General features: G+C 36.2%; 1 protein-coding gene across 1 annotated transcript in view; it reads left to right on the forward strand.

Annotated features, from left to right (window-relative positions):
* Positions 1–16,045, forward strand: part of ADCY1 (adenylate cyclase 1) — a 150,678-nt gene that overhangs the window by 86,704 nt on the left and 47,929 nt on the right. Inside the window, exons 5-6 of the mRNA XM_041399528.1 lie at positions 7,949–8,076; positions 15,268–15,426. Of these exons, the coding sequence (XP_041255462.1) occupies positions 7,949–8,076; positions 15,268–15,426 (287 nt within the window). The remainder of the gene's footprint in view (positions 1–7,948; positions 8,077–15,267; positions 15,427–16,045) is intronic.

Here is a 16,045-nt window from a genome sequence, read left to right on the forward strand (position 1 = left end):
GAGCTTAATTTTTCAGCATTTTATAGTGTATTTGTTTTAGGCTTGCTTCTCCTGGAGTGTATCTTCATCAAAAGACAGAATCTGAAAGGATAATGGAACCTAGGAAGGAGACAAGCATGTGTGTCAGTCATGATGATTGTATAAAATATTCTTGCTAAAATCCTTTTTCATTTCCAAGTAAATTAATATATATGATTGTTGCACAGGTTTTCACTCTCGAGAATGAAAAACATTTTAATATTCTAGTTTTGTAAAATTATACTCAATGTGAAGTAAGGAAAGAATTTATTGTAGGAATGAAAATGCAGACAAAATTTAGGTCATTTTAGATCAGCATATATAATTACCAGTAAAATTGAGGGAAAGCATTTGAAACTAATGTTGTCCTTTTTATAGCTGTCCTGAATAATTCTACATTTGTTCATGCATAATGTGACTCCAGTGATGGTAGATAATTTTAAATGACTTCACAAACACATTACTAAATTAAAAGCTTATAAATGCTCACCTGGGGATGGACAGCTTTCCCCAGTCAGAGCCTATCAAGTAATTTTCTGTGGTACTTCCTATACTTCCTATGCGTCATTTATTTTCTTTTCATATTTTCTGTCACTGTAGAAACTCTTCTTTCTAAATCCATGCTAACCCTTATTGCAATAAGTATGTCTCCATTACTCTGCTAAATTCAGCTCTGTGGAGTATTGCAGTTAGCTCATTCTCAAGACTTTTCATGTTGGGACTAGCAGATGTAAAAGAGCTAGTGTTATTTATAAAGCTACTATTTGCAGGATTTGTTAAATTAAAAGGTTATTAAAATAGTTGTTTCAGCTTTTAAACATACACTTCAAAACCTGAGGGGAAAATGCTAAAATATGTATGTAGTAATTTAGAGGGTTCAATGGAATTTTCTAATAGGCTGGACAGCTTTCATAAGTATATTATTACTATTGACACACTGCAGTAATAGAGCTGGTGGTAATGTCCTTGTCCCTTCATTACACTTAGGATTTGACTATGAAGTTTATGGGAGAAGATGGCTTCAATAATCTCTCACATTGCGGCCCACATTAATATACTTATTAAAATAGATTTGGATGCTACTCAGAGAAACCATGTTACTAGATCTCTTTTGTTTTACTGACAAAAAATGAAATATGACAAGTGAAATTCTCTGTCATTAATGGAAGTTGCAGATGGTAACTGCAGATGAGTAAACTGCATCCAGCTTGGGGGCTCTCAGCACAAGAGAGACCAGGATCTCTTAGAGTGGGTCCAGTAGACGGTAACAAAAATGATCAGAGGACTGGAATATCTCTTCTGTGAAGAAAGACTGGGAGCATTCCCTGGAGAAGAAGGCTCCAGGGAGATCTTAATGTAGCCTTTCAATATATAAAAGGGGGCTTATAAAAAAAGTCAGCAAGGACTTTATCAGGGTCTGTAGGACAAAGGAGGAAAAAGGTTTTAAACTAAAGTTTAAAAGTTTTAAACTAAAAGTTTCAAAGGGGTATAGAGGAAGAGTTCTAAAGAGTTTTTCATGCCAATCTAAACCCATGTTTTCCTCTTTTTCTGCACCTAGCTGTGTCTTTTGAGAATACTGCTACAGTCTAGGAGACATTCACTCAGTTGTAATTTCCATGGAATGCTTTTAGTTTTGTTTTTCTCTAAAGCTCTTTGATGCACAAAACTGTTACAGCTGAGGGAGAAGAAATATAATTTTTTTTTATGTTTCACTTAACTTTAGAAGAGAATGAAATACATTAAAAAAGTGTAAACGACAAAAAGTGATTACTTACAAAGAACCTCTTCCTGTCATCATGTGCTGAACTCAATAAATTGGTACAGCATTGCTTAGTTACATTATATAGCCTTCCAACTAACACAATTTCTTTTAAGACCTTGGAAAAGGGTGAATTGTCCTTCACAATTTCCAAAACAGCCAAACACTATGCTATGTTCTCCCAAAGGCACTTGGAGCAGTAAGTCAGTCACTATATCTCTGCTTAAAGGAAGGAGTGGAGTAGTGATGCCAGAAATAGTTATCAACACCCAGATATTTTCTACCAGTCTCCATTCAAATCTTCTGGAGAGGGGGAGTTCAAAACTAGTGTCTGGCCTACAGCTACCTGGCTGAGCCACTTTGGTTAGTACTGCAGAGAATGAATATTAAAATTTGCCTTTTCCCATGTGCTGTGTATATATGCAAGATGGTGTAGGTAAATTTGCAGAACTGTGTGTCTGCATGTCATACGTGCACATCTTCACATATGTATGGACGGATGCGTATATGATAGCTAACATATAGGCTTTTATGATTTTGTTCCAACCTAATAAACAACTGTAATGGAATTGAATAGAGACATAATTTCATCTTCAGAGGATGTAGCAGAAGATATAATTTCTGCAAGTCTTTTGCATGTGCACACACATATGTAGTAAATGATAATTTCTAGAGTGATTCAAAGCTTTCTAATCCAATTTTCTACTGAGATTAATAGCATTTTGGCAGAAAGTGCTAAAAATACTAAATATGCTGCACATGCTATAACATTGGAAATAAGATGCAGTAGTAACAGTGGTAAATCCTATTTTGTCCTCTCTCAAGACCACTTAGGAAGCAGAATGAAGTTCTAGGTTTGTGAAGAGAGATAAATGAGGATTGCATTTTTCATCATTCTTTTTTGTCTTCAGGGAGCTTTAGATATGCTTTGAGTATTTTCCCCCAGTAGTCATTTTATGCAGCAGTAACTAAGAAAGGTCTGTAACTGTCAGGTGGTTAGCCTGGATTACTGAGTTGTGTCTTGGGTCCCTGAGGATAAGAGGGACAGCTGGTGTAAATGTGTGTAGTTCCCCTGAAACACATAACGCGTGTTGATTAATATGGACTGAAAATTTGATCCCCTGTGCCTACCTGATAAAGACAATTCAGAGGATTCCTCCAACAAAGGATGCTGTTGGAACGGGGCTTTCTAAATGAAAGTGACTGATAATCCTAGAAGAAGGAAATAGAGAAGACAAATATGAAAGGAAAAAACCCCACGAAGGCTTCCATGAAGGCTCCTTTCCTGAGAGTCTCTGATATTCCTTTTGTCTCATTGAACCTCTGTAAGGGAAGGCGACCATGCCCCTCTGTGGCATTACCTGGCCCTAATTATGAAGTTCTTGACAGCAGAGCTAAAAGAGTCATCTGTGTTCCTTCTTCAGCCCTCATAGTTCACCATTTTGCCCCAGAGTTTATTCTACTTCAGTGAAAACTGAGCCATCAGAAATTTGTATTTAGTGGTTTCCCTCTATCTGCGACTTCTCTTCAATATGTGAAGAAAATATTGAGCTAGCAAAAATTTTTTCAGGGAGTAGGACAATGTTTTTCCCCCCACAGAGGCATGCTGGGGTTTTGAGCTCCAAAACTGTTTCCTGTGCTGCCAGTGCATACATCTCATTCCACTTTTCTGCTGCATGTAGGGCTGCTCCTGTACTAATTTGCAGTTATGCCTAATCAATATCCAGAGATCTCACCACAGCTGAAGTCTGACATAATAGTGAGGATGTCAAAGCCTTCGCTAAAACCATAAAGCCATCTGTAAGTCCAGGCCTAATAAATCTCCTCCCTTTTCCCCCAGCATTTAAATAGTGAACCTGAACATGTATGGGCTTTGGTTTTGTATTTTCTTTTTTTTTTTTTTCTTTAAGACTCTAACTTTGCAATCACTAAGCATTGTAGGTAGTGATCAAACTTCTGTTCGCATTTATGCAGGCTGAGCAAAACAAAATATTACTATTTCTAAAGTCCATAGCATTATGAGGGATTGCAAGTCTGGTAGGGTCTGAGTTGGGGGAAATGGGAAACACCACTTATGCATTTCTTTGTAGGCATTATTAATCCTTTCTCTTACTTTGCAAAGTATAACCAAACCCACATTGGCTGGATATGGCAAAGAAACTTTTTAAACCTTAGATGGTGCAGATTTACTAAGAATAGCAAAAAAAAAGTCTTTCTGATTTATGGATCATTAAAGTCACACCTGCTCACAGGATGTTAGGACAATAAAAGTGAAAAGCATACCTGCAGATCAGGTTGCTGTCAGACTTTTAGACAAAGAAATGGATGAATATAATAAGCATAAAATATACTGCAATTAAGTTACATGGGGTCAGACTCAGCCTTGGCACAATTCCACTGCAGTCAATGGAGTTACAAGACAGAGTTCAATGTTTATGCTTTTAAAATCTTGTGTTTTAAAATTGTAGTCTATCTGACCTTCCTCTTTGGCTTATGCCATGATGACACATGACTATGTACAAATACATATATTGTTGCAATGACAGAAGGAAGACCAGGGACTCATTCCAGCATTAGCGACTCCCATCTTCAAAATAAGTAAGAGTTTTAAAGAAATTCTTCTCCTACCAGACAGAGTTACAAGCAACAAAAATTGATCCTGATTTTGAATCTCTTCACATAATAAGTACTTACTTGGATAGCCTATTAATAAAAACAAAGTTCCAGCAGTGATAATAAGGATTGTTGCAATCTGACATGTGAGAAAGATCCTTCTTTAAAAGACTTTGCACTTATTCAGTACAATCTCTTTGTCCTAGAGAACATCTGACTGTCATTCTTACGGGTTTTTCTGGGAGGAGTCTGACACCTTCTTTATTGTTTCTTTGAGACAACATATATAAGTATTATGTATAAGCTTTTTTTTTACAAACTGTAAAATCTTTTCCCTTTTTATTAAAAAATAACCTTATCCTGGGTATATCAAAGATTTGTCTTGTATGGCACAAGAATGTGAAGTTAATGTTCTGAATTTTCAGTTTTTCAGTCTGAGTTGACAGACTTCACTCTTTAGGCAAAATGTATTAAATAAAGAACCACAACAACAACAAAACCTCACAGTTGTTTGCAACAAAGTTGCAAGGCCCCCTCACCCCTCCCCGGTTTTACATGACAGATAGATAGAATAAACTGCTTTATGAAGTGCTTTCCTGAAAGTGTGAAAAAAGCTCTTAGTAACTTCATAGTCCTGTGCTTTCTGCTTTGGGCTTCCACTACACACTGCCTGACCTGTGACTGACAGTTGTGCCCGAGGGATTTCTGCCGATCCACTTGGAAATGTCTTAGTAAGGCACCACAGGTGGGCAAGCTGCCTGCCTAATGCAGTGCTGGCAATCTCTAGTGCTTTTTATCATGTCCATAAAACCAAAGTATCTGTTGTTTCTAAAATGACATTGCTTGTGTCAGTTGTGACTGGAATTTGTAACTATCACACATGAATTCATCAGCGTCACAAATGTAAAAAATATTGACAAGAGAAGGATTTTTTGGAAGTTGCTGAGAAAATATAACAAAGACAGAGGAGTTTTTTTGGGGTTTTTTTATTGATTTGCATATCAGTCCTTAAAAAGATGGCTTTTTCGAAGCTGCACTGTGGGTCTCTCCTGGAAGTTTACCTCACATGTCAAGAAAAAGAAAACAACAATTTTTCTAGAGATTACTGTATATTAATTGATAAAGCAGGACAGTGAGGATAATATCTGATAAGGAAAAAACAGGCTAGTGATTTCAAAACCAGAAGGTGATTTAGCCATATGTCTTCCATCAAGATAAATATATCTCCAGAAAATACTGTTGCACTTATTTTCTTCTTCCTTTATTTTTCTCCTGCACAAATAAGAAATTGACTTAGAAAAGTGGCAATGGAGTAAACTCTGTTTTGTTTTGTTTTTTTTTTAAATTTTATTTCTTTAACTGTCTACCAGGTTGTTATCAAGTCATTAGAAATGAGCCCTTTGTGAGGTAGACGCTAATAGGAGAGATGGATTAACATTTATGTGTTGTTCACCCCAGATTACTGAAATGGCTTTTCTGAATAGCTTTCCTAAGGGTCAAATAACCATTGTCTGGCCACAAATCATGCATACCAAACTGGAATATGAAAAGGACCTTATAGAAGATTTTGAAGTATGGGCCAAACCTGAATTTGTTTTGGAAAGCAAGCTTCAGCTTTAAATACTGAGTATACTCTAGTGCTTCAAGATCTGCCCAAAATTGAGGGGGGATGGGGGAAGCCATTTTTGAGAGTATAATCTAGTGGTATCTAGTAAAAAACTCTGTGTTTTCCATTAAAAGATATAGTGATTAGTGTCCAAATACCTTGAATTAAAAGGACTGTTCTGTATCAAAGAAGATTTTGAGATATGCATATTATTTTGTGCGCATCAATAATTTTTTACTTATATAACAGCATTTAGCAAAGGATTTCAAAAAGGTCTGAGCAAAATTGGTGAGGCATTTTTGGCTATAGGCTGCAGAAATACTGTTAGGGCCCTGGTGATAATCCATCTAAAAGAATTATGCTTGTATTCATTAAAATATATATTACTAATGATAATTAGTGGAATATTTAAAATCCTGATGTACAGAAGAGCAAATGTCAAGTAGTCACAAATGGAAAAGCCTTTTCTTCTACTTAAGCATACCAAAAAAACCAGGTCTTCTCTTTGATTTGAGGTCTGAATTTGCAGTTTAATTTATAAAAAGAAGTTGACAAGCCAACTTTCCCAAACTGTGCCTTCTTCCATGTGTGAACAGAGGTAGTTCTTATTTATACTACTTTTTCAATACTGAGTACTATTTACAAAGTAGAGAGGCATGGGCATGCCTGCAGCAGGAAGTGTGTGCAGCAACAAGCCCCAGATGGTGGTGCACACAGTGACATGTCAGAGGGAAAAGGATCACTGTAGGCATAATCATTGCTGCTGAGCTGGATTGTGGGTAATGATGTGATCAACTCAGGAAGGCTTTAATTCTTGTAGGCAGGAGACTGGATGAAAATATATGTCTGCATGAGGAGCTGAATGAGTATGATTCTATGATTAGGGGGTTTTTTTCCAGAAATTTTAAATTCCATCATCACCGCCCTCTCCTTTTTTTTCCCTTCCTGTGTTGCCAAAGTCTATATTGCACACTGCTGGGAAAAGAGTCAGACTTTTGTGGATCCACTCCCATCATATTCACAACAGTTAATTTTTCATGGTGCTTACTGGAATAATCCCAGCTTTGTAAGGTGGATTCATTTAATCAGATTCCTTACTTTTCTGTGCCAAACTCTAAATGGGTAGAAGTTGCCAGAGTCTAGTTACAAAAGATACCATCATCTCTTCATGTCTCCTCATAGTTTATTAGTTAAAGGTACTGCTCTTTTAAAGGCATTTTTTATACGCTCTCTGTTTAGAAATTAACTTTCTGCTCAGATGGATGTAGCAATTATCACATGCCATAATTTTATTTTTTTTTTTTTATGAGAGAGTTTTTACCAGAGTTCTTTGGCCGTAGAAATTAAACTTCATACAAATAGGAGATAAATTTGATTGTAATGCAAACTGACTAGCTTCTCATCTGCAAGTCTGTCATACTGATTATGCTGTATTGCAAACTGTGGTTTATGAATAGGTAATGCAAACATGTGTGTACCTTTACAGATAAATAAATAATCTTTCCTGGTGAATTTGAACTGAGTTTGAAACAAAAGCTTCTCAGAATGCAAGCATTTCCCAATATCCAGCCGTAGTTTGGCCTCAGTCCTTTGGTTTGGTTTCATATAGAAATGAAGTCTCATTGCAAATCTTGAATTCATATTAACCTAGCATGAGGGCAAGGCAATAATATTTGTTCAGAACTATATCTTTAAGCAGTGTTAACCCATGTGTGTTGAACAATGCAGGGCTGATGTCCAGTTTATATGTATCTATTTATAAATAAATAAACAAATGTGTGTCAGCTGTTGTGTACTGGGAACACAGATTTCATGAACTGTAAATTACCTCATTTGATCACAAAAAGATTCTCTGAATAATTGCATGGTATTGGAGAAGATTTTTACCCTGTTAGTATTGAAATATTTATATAAATGGTAAAACTTTTCCCCTTCTGGTTTTTTTTTGAAAGGAAAATCATTGCAGAAGAATAAAAATCCTAGGGGACTGTTACTACTGTGTATCAGGATTGACCCAGCCCAAAACAGATCATGCCCATTGTTGTGTTGAAATGGGACTGGATATGATTGACACCATCACGTAAGTACCATGCGTGGTGAACCCAGACAGGAGTGCTGTAACAGCTCCTGTGTGGTGTTCAGTAAGTGTGCTCTTAGAAGAATGTCAATGCCTGCTAGCACTACTCACCTAGCAAGGCACACTCTTGCATGTACGCCACAGGACCCTGATTTCAGAAACAGCCACTCTAGACATTGATTTTCCACTCCATTTAATCACTGTAAGAAGTAAGTGTGCAAATTGAGTATATAGAGGCACATACATGTACTGAATAGGTGGCAGAAAGATAATTGGAAATAAGAAAATATACCCTATTGCCTATTGCCACAACAAAATGAGTCAAATGTGTTGCTTTTGATAAAGCAACACACTTGTGTTAAACAAATAACATTGCGCATTTTGCACACCAGTATGTAAAGTCAAAACCAGTCCTGATGTATGCCTGTTGTATATGTGTTTGAAGTCTCAGAATCATAGCCTGTTGATTATTCCATTTTAATGTAATGTTTAAACCTTTCATTTATTCTGCTTTTCAGAAATGTAACATGAAATTTACTTTGCTGCTCAGATTTTTGTTTATGTTTGAGAGGTCTACATTGATCATCATTTTGCCAAGGCAAAAATATGGATGTGAGAGAAGTGTGAATGAGCTTTTTGCTGCAGCTGGAGATCTATTTTATTACGTAGGAGGGAAAGGATAAAGATGGAACATTTCTTCACTACTGTATTGCCCACTTCTCCTTTTTATTTGCTAAACATACTACAAAATCTCTCAGAGTGTGAAAAGTTTGGTAAATTAATTCATTTTCTCCCTTATTCAATGCAAGTTCATCACATTTGTAAGCATTGTGAAATTGATAAAACACTTTTTAATCTCTTACTCTATAATTTATGATAGTCTATGATAATATAAAACCCTAAAAGAATATGTGTATTTTTTCAGCAGTATATGCATTCTCCATTTTTAAGGAAGTCCTGACCTTTGAAAAAATAATTAGATGTACAGGTCTTGTGCACATTTTTCAAAAGCCTTTTGGTTTTTCTGGGTTTCTTTAAATCCCTGGAAAGCAATAGATGATGCTGTCACCCTCTTTTAAACCTACCATTGAGCTTTAATTAGTTAGTTGTGCTGTATATTTCATGTATACAAAGGTATTAGTATAACTGTTGGAACTTTCCTCTTTAGAATATTTCCGTTTTAGTATTAGAAATGAACATATTCCCTTTTTAGGGTATATTTTACTGGCTACTGACATGATAATGTAAACTTGGAAAAGGAGTTGAATTAGAAAAGAATAAACTGGGGCTGTTCAGCCTGCAGAAGAGAAGGCTTAGAGGGATTTTTATCAATGCAGATAAATACCTAGAGTGGGGGAGTAAAGAGGACAAAGCCAAACTTTTCTCAGTGACATCCAGTGCCAGCACAAGAGGAAATGGGCATAAACTGAAATGTAAGAAATTCAATTTCATTAGAAGAAAAACTTTTTTTTTACTGTGCAGGTAGTCAGATACTGGAGAGGTTCCACTGAAAAGTTGTGGCATTTGTGCCCTTGGAGAGATTTAAACCCAGCTGGGCACCATTCTGGACAAACTTCGGTAGCTGGCTGTTCTCTGAGCAAGTGCATTGGTCTAGATGATTTCCAGAGCCCCTTGCAGCATCAGCAACTTCGCAGTTTTATGTGGATGAGCTGTAGTATGTTATCTAGGCATGTTTAGTCACAGGTTATAGTAGAAAATAACTGGCCATTTCAGGATTTAATTTTTTTAAGAATTCATAAATTGTAGGTCTTTTGTGTAGTTAGTGGTCAGAGCGTGGTGAGAGAGCAAGATCGGCAAGAGGCAAGGTTTCAAGATAATGCCAGATCTACTCAAGGCTGTTTGATACCTAGGGATATATTCTGCATTCTTTGTACATAAGCACAATTAGTCTCTGTCCTTCACAGAAACCAAAGTTAGAAGATAGATTTCCCAGACTAATTTCTTTTAAAGTGTGTTTAGTAAATGAAAAGGGGAAATCGGGACCTTCTGATAGTGAAGTTGGAATGCAGCATTTTATATTGTATTGGTATGATTATTGAGCTTTGCTTATCAGTTCCATGAGATAGAAAGTCACATTTTTTAAACTTCCCTCTTTCATGCAGAGGTGGATGCCAGCTGGTAGTCTTTTTTAAGTCTATTCACTTTACTGTAAAATTCAGCTCTTGGCACTGTAAATTTACGTTTGGAATTTGTCTTTCCTAGTGATAAGTTTGTCATGTTACCTGGGATGAATAAATAAATAAATAAAATCAGTTGAACTGTGATTCATGGGATGGATCTGTCAAAAGTGTCCATCCCAGAGATATGTACTAACAAGAGCCGGGGTTTTTTTCTGGAAAATCAAGGAATAGAAACTTCCATGGCTGATTGTTGGTTCTATGATTCGACTGAGTTGAATGTGTTCATGTAAACTGATACATTCTATTCTCTTCATGTTCTGCATAACTGTTATTTTAGTATCCTTCAATATGGTGCTGAATGTATCATCTGAGAACATAATTTTCAAAGTATCATAAAATAATTATAATTTTCACAATTTCATCCACCTTCCTCAAAGGGTTTTCTTCAAGGGAACAGAACCAAAATAATTATAGGAGGAGCTTTTTATTCTTAAAAACTTAAAAATATAACACAGATAGTGTTATATTCTGATTTTATTCCAAAAGAACTTCTACGGCCATTCTGTCAGTGCCTCAGTACAGCCAGGTGTTTGTTCTACTTTAGAGTCACTTAAAGTGCCACAGCAATGAATGAAGTGTTCAATACCACCATTGTTGCTCCTATCATATGAGTTTTGACTGTCACGCTTTTGCTAGTTATATAATTTAAATTATCATATTCATTAATGCCTCTAATACATCATGTATTTTTCTAATGTGGCCTATCTCTTCACCTTGGTTATGAACATTGTGTTAGGCCAAGCACTCTCTTCACCTTACTTAAATGGATTTCTGCATTTGAAATTTCATTCTCATGTACTACAGTGTTTTACCTTCTAAACAGATATATTTGTTAGCTAACTGCCATGTAGAAAAGTTATGCCCAGTTAACAAAGCTCTTCCCTCCCTCTCTCCTCCAAAAGCTGTCTGGAGTTCTGTTTTAAGCAAGTGTTATGGGAGGAATTTTATACTTTCTTACTAGTTTTGTCTTTCCTTAGACAGCACTTCATCATTGGATACAAATCATATTAAACAATTCTTTGGCTCACTACAGCAAGTCCTCTTAGGAGATGAAATGTGGTAGTGAAATGACACACTTATTTACCTGCATTCAACAATATTGCAGAGCAAGAAATAATCTGTAATGTTTCCAATTGAAAATAAAGAGAGATTCTGAGTAAGCAGTATATAAATTTTGGAGTGGGTCAAAATACTCAGGTTAACATTCATAAACTTTTCAAAACTTTAATGGAATCCATAATAATTCCTGTTGTCACACAGACAGTACATTTCATGAGTCTTCTTCTGTTAACACGTTGCTAGGATGCCATTTTAGTACTGTCTCAGTGGGAATGGCATCACTAGCAGCATCACTGACTGTGTGTAGCAGCAGGGAGCATGGTACAGTAGGAGCACATCTGTGGATCACAGCAACTGCTGCTGCTTTAGTCCACCCTACACTGTGGTGAGGAGGGGAAGGGTTACTTTAGAATTTGTCTCACCTGACCTTTTGATTGAATGTTTTTGCTGTATGTGGTCTTTGAAGAGGTCTGAAGGAAACTGAGGCCCATGCACTTTTACTTCTTGAGAACTGGGCAACCCAGTGGGGTTTATCAGCTATTTTCTGTGACACATAGGTGATTTTATCCTGAATGGATCACTCCACCTAATTGTGAATGACTCCACCACTCATCATGTGAAACCTCACAGATGGAAGCTGGGCTTATTTGCACCTGAGGAGGTTTTTGCAATGGAGAGGTTGATGCTCAAACTGTCTCCTTTTAATGGGTTTGGTCATTGGCTGACTAAAAGCGCCAGCAAAGGGAGAGGAACTACAGCAGCTCATTTGCATAAGTACAATGGAAATATCAAGTCTTCCTGTGTGATTTTTGTCTGAGGAAATAGACAGAAGCATTAACTTCCCTAATGTCAACACTCTAGAAACTTTTCCCCTGGTCACCCAAAAGTCCAGGGCCTGGAAACGTTTGAACTGGCAGGAATGAATTGGTGCCATGTTTTTAGAGAACCAGCAGCTGGCATTTTTAAGAAGCTGTCTACCAGTTGTAAAAGCTTCATCAGCTTGCACCTCTGCCAGAGCAAGCCAGCAGCCCTTCAACAGCCCTGTCTCTCTGTCCTAGTGCTCTGCTGCAGCTGAGCAATACTCTAGGGAAGTCTGTGTAATTGAACCAAAAATCATATCTATGCCTTTAAGGAGGAAACATTCATTTATGCTGATATTTTTAGACCTAAGGAAAAGACCTAAGTAATTATAAGAAATGGCATGCAGAGTTTTTTTGTTTCCCTCCTCAAATGCTCAGGAGCACAGGTCTGGAGCTGTTCTGCAGGTTATCTAAGTTATTTTTGTGGCTTGTAGCAGCACATAAAATGCATGTAGTTAAGGAGGGAACTAAAATTTCAACGCTTTGTAGGATACTTGAGCTGTCAGGGTATAAGAAAAACATTACAGATGTTTTTCTTATTAGCCAGTTCCTTACACTCTGAACACAACTGGTTTAAAAAGAAAGTGGTTTTTTGATTTCCATTTGTTTCTGGGCCTACTTTGTGTTAACATTTGGAAAACTTAAGAATAGGAACCTATGAGAGAATAAGTTATAATGAATAATTAATTTAAGAAACTCCTTTTTCCTGTTCCTGGCTTGTTTGTGAAGTGCTGATATTTTATCAGAAATGTATTTATAATTTAAAATACCTTACCGGACATTTTTTGTGATATTTTATTGTAGAAGTGTTGATGTTGTTTAGGAACACGATCATTGTACTGCTCTGAATTTAAATTTGAAGCCTCTTCTTTATATATTACCTAATATTCCTCATTTTTGATAGTTCAGTGGGGTTTATTTATGGAAATTATCTGCATAAAGAGCACAAAGGTCTACAAGATAAACTCAAAATATGTAATGAATTTCTCATGAGCTTTTTTTTTTCCTACTCAAATTTAATAATGATGAAAGCATCTCTGAAACACATTGTACCTTCTGGGGAAGATGTAGAAATGTATTTTTGGTTTAGATTTTTGACTAAGTGACTATTTATGGAAAGTTTTTGCTCAAAACATAAAGTGTTTTCAGATTCTACTTTATAGTTCATTATACAGTTCAGTTTATTTAACAAGGAGTGTGGTCAGCCATGTTGTATTTCTCTGCTCATCTTTTTTCATTTACTTTTTGTTATTCTCTTAACATTTCTAAAAGGGCACTAAATTTACCCCAGTCAGACAAAGCAATGTCAAAGCATTGAGTGAATTTATCAGTGTCTGGATTTCAATGTCTTTCCACATTCATTTAGTCTGAGGTTTTATATGCTTTTTTAAATGGAGGAGGAGGGAGGGAACCAACAAAAAAACCCACACTCATTTTTGAACAGAGAAACCCGAACTTTTGCAGGCTCATTAATTAAGATTATTACATAGGTTCTTAATTATGCAGGAGAACATAGGCAGGCAAGGTATAATCCTGAAGGGCTTTGTCTTGCAAGGTGTGGGCTTGGTGTAAGGTCAATCTGTTAATGACACAATACACATGCTCAGGTGAAGATACAAAAGGTGCTCGCTTATTATTAGGTGGCTTATGGTATTAGGGTCTTTCATTTCCACAAAGATCTGTCAAACCATGTGCACAACAAAGCTTTGTAACACTAGAATCCTTTTAGGTCTCCTTGAAGTCATATTCAAGGCTTGACTGGGTACAGATACTGAGTGAGGGAGAGCTGACTTGCAGTGAATAGGAATAGGACAAGGAAATATTTAATCTTTCGGAAAGCTGTGCATAAGCCTTTCTGTGCTGTTGCATAGAATATGATTGAAAAATATCTTATGCCAAGATGCCCTGTGCAGACAAAAGAGATCTCCATGTTACATTAGTGATGGCTGACATGGGACGTACCTGCATAGTTGAAGGGTTTCTTATTTAAATTGAGGCCAGCTATCTTTGCTGCACATCCCGCATCTTGATCTATGCTGACCTTTCTGTTAATTGTATTTAAACAAGTACAACTTCTGAAATAAATGAGAAGTCTTTCTAAAGGCATCTCTGCAAATTACAGTGTAACTGGATGACATTTGAAAAAAAATTGGTCAATGAAAGCAAAGAGAAAATGATAGCTAGAGTTGCATTTTAAGGTCTTCTATAAAATGCACTGGAAAATTCAAATTAGGAAAGTCAAGTGAAAATAAATTCTTACAGTGATAGTCAGTTTCCTTTATTTAGAAATAATATCACTTTTTGGACAGCAGGTGGACTGTGGAATGACAGGTGTTTGTCTAGCAGAAAGAGATGAAAAAAATCTGTGTACAGTGTTATTAAATAACATGTAATATTTAAGAGCATTAGTTTCCACGTGCCTTTTCAGTGTTCACAACTTTGTGCAGAGTGCAAGTCATAGCATGCCCTTCATTCATAGAAATGAAGAATCTTTTCTTATTGTGGCACCAAAAAATATTATTTTAATAACAATTTTGCAGAATTATTCATCCTTTACCAGCTAGGCAGTGAAAATCTCTGAACATTAGATTTGATTTAAAGGTGCAAGACTAGTCACAAGCTGTTTAGGTGTCACTCTTACAGGAGCTTTGGAATGATATTAGTGTTTATAATCATTCTGCTGTTCTTACAATGATTTATTACTTTTGTTATTTTCTTTGTCCTGTACTCTAGTAACTGGGTAATTGAACCAATAAAAACATAGTAGATTGGGAATAATTATTTATACATTGGCAATCTCAATTAGTGCTTCTTTTCTCACATAAATGGTCAAGAAATTTAGAAATACTGATATTTTGGTTCAACAGTAATTCAAATATAACCAATAAATTTTTTTAATTGCAATTAGGGCTTTGAAACTAGTGAAGGTAGAGAACAGTACCTGAATATAGCATTTCAGGTTTTATAAGACCCTTTCTATTCGGTCATGTATAAATATATGTGTTAATTTTGGGAGGAGAGAAAATGAAGAGCAGTCATCGTCTAAATATTAATTCTGATGCTGTCCATTACAGATCTGTTGCAGAAGCCACAGAGGTCGATCTCAACATGAGAGTTGGATTGCATACAGGCAGGGTGCTTTGTGGGGTCCTGGGTCTCCGAAAATGGCAATATGATGTCTGGTCAAATGATGTAACATTAGCTAATGTAATGGAAGCTGGAGGACTGCCTGGGTAAGTCTGAAAAAAAAAAAACATAGGGAAAAAAAATAGAAAACTCTATGGGTGAAGAATTTCTTCCATTTTTTAAGGGATTTGCAACGTAATTGCTATTGATGAAAAGGATTGTGTTCAGCAATAGCAATCAATGTATTATGTGATTTATCCTGTGGAATTTTCCAAATGATCTTGATATTTATATAAGCAATAGGTTAGATTAGAAGTAAAGCATTTTCAAGCAAAATCGGTTTTGGAAGTTGCTGAATATAAAAAGTAGGAATGAGACAATATTAGGAATGTAAGAATGCTAGACTTTGATCATTTCATGTTACAAAAGTAAAATCCTGTAGCCATACCAGGAATTTTTTACCTTTACACACCTCTATACTTTTAGGGGGGAGTAGAATGCCTTGCTCCTTTTACATGACCTGATTTCCAACACTAGTTGTACACTATAGAAAAGACATACCTGTTTATGAACTCAGATATTGATAACATTTGCAAATGATACAGTAGCACATAAACCTGCAGCTAACCCATGGGGTATGTCCTGGAACTTTAAGTACTCATTACACAGCCTTGGACACAATTTAAATACACACAGTGAACATTTGCAAAGGTGCATGGGTGTTCT

The sequence above is a fragment of the Onychostruthus taczanowskii genome, unplaced genomic scaffold, assembly GCF_017590055.1.
Source record: "Onychostruthus taczanowskii isolate IOZ18803 unplaced genomic scaffold, ASM1759005v1 scaffold163, whole genome shotgun sequence".
In the NCBI taxonomy this organism is placed as follows: Eukaryota; Metazoa; Chordata; class Aves; order Passeriformes; family Passeridae; genus Onychostruthus; species Onychostruthus taczanowskii.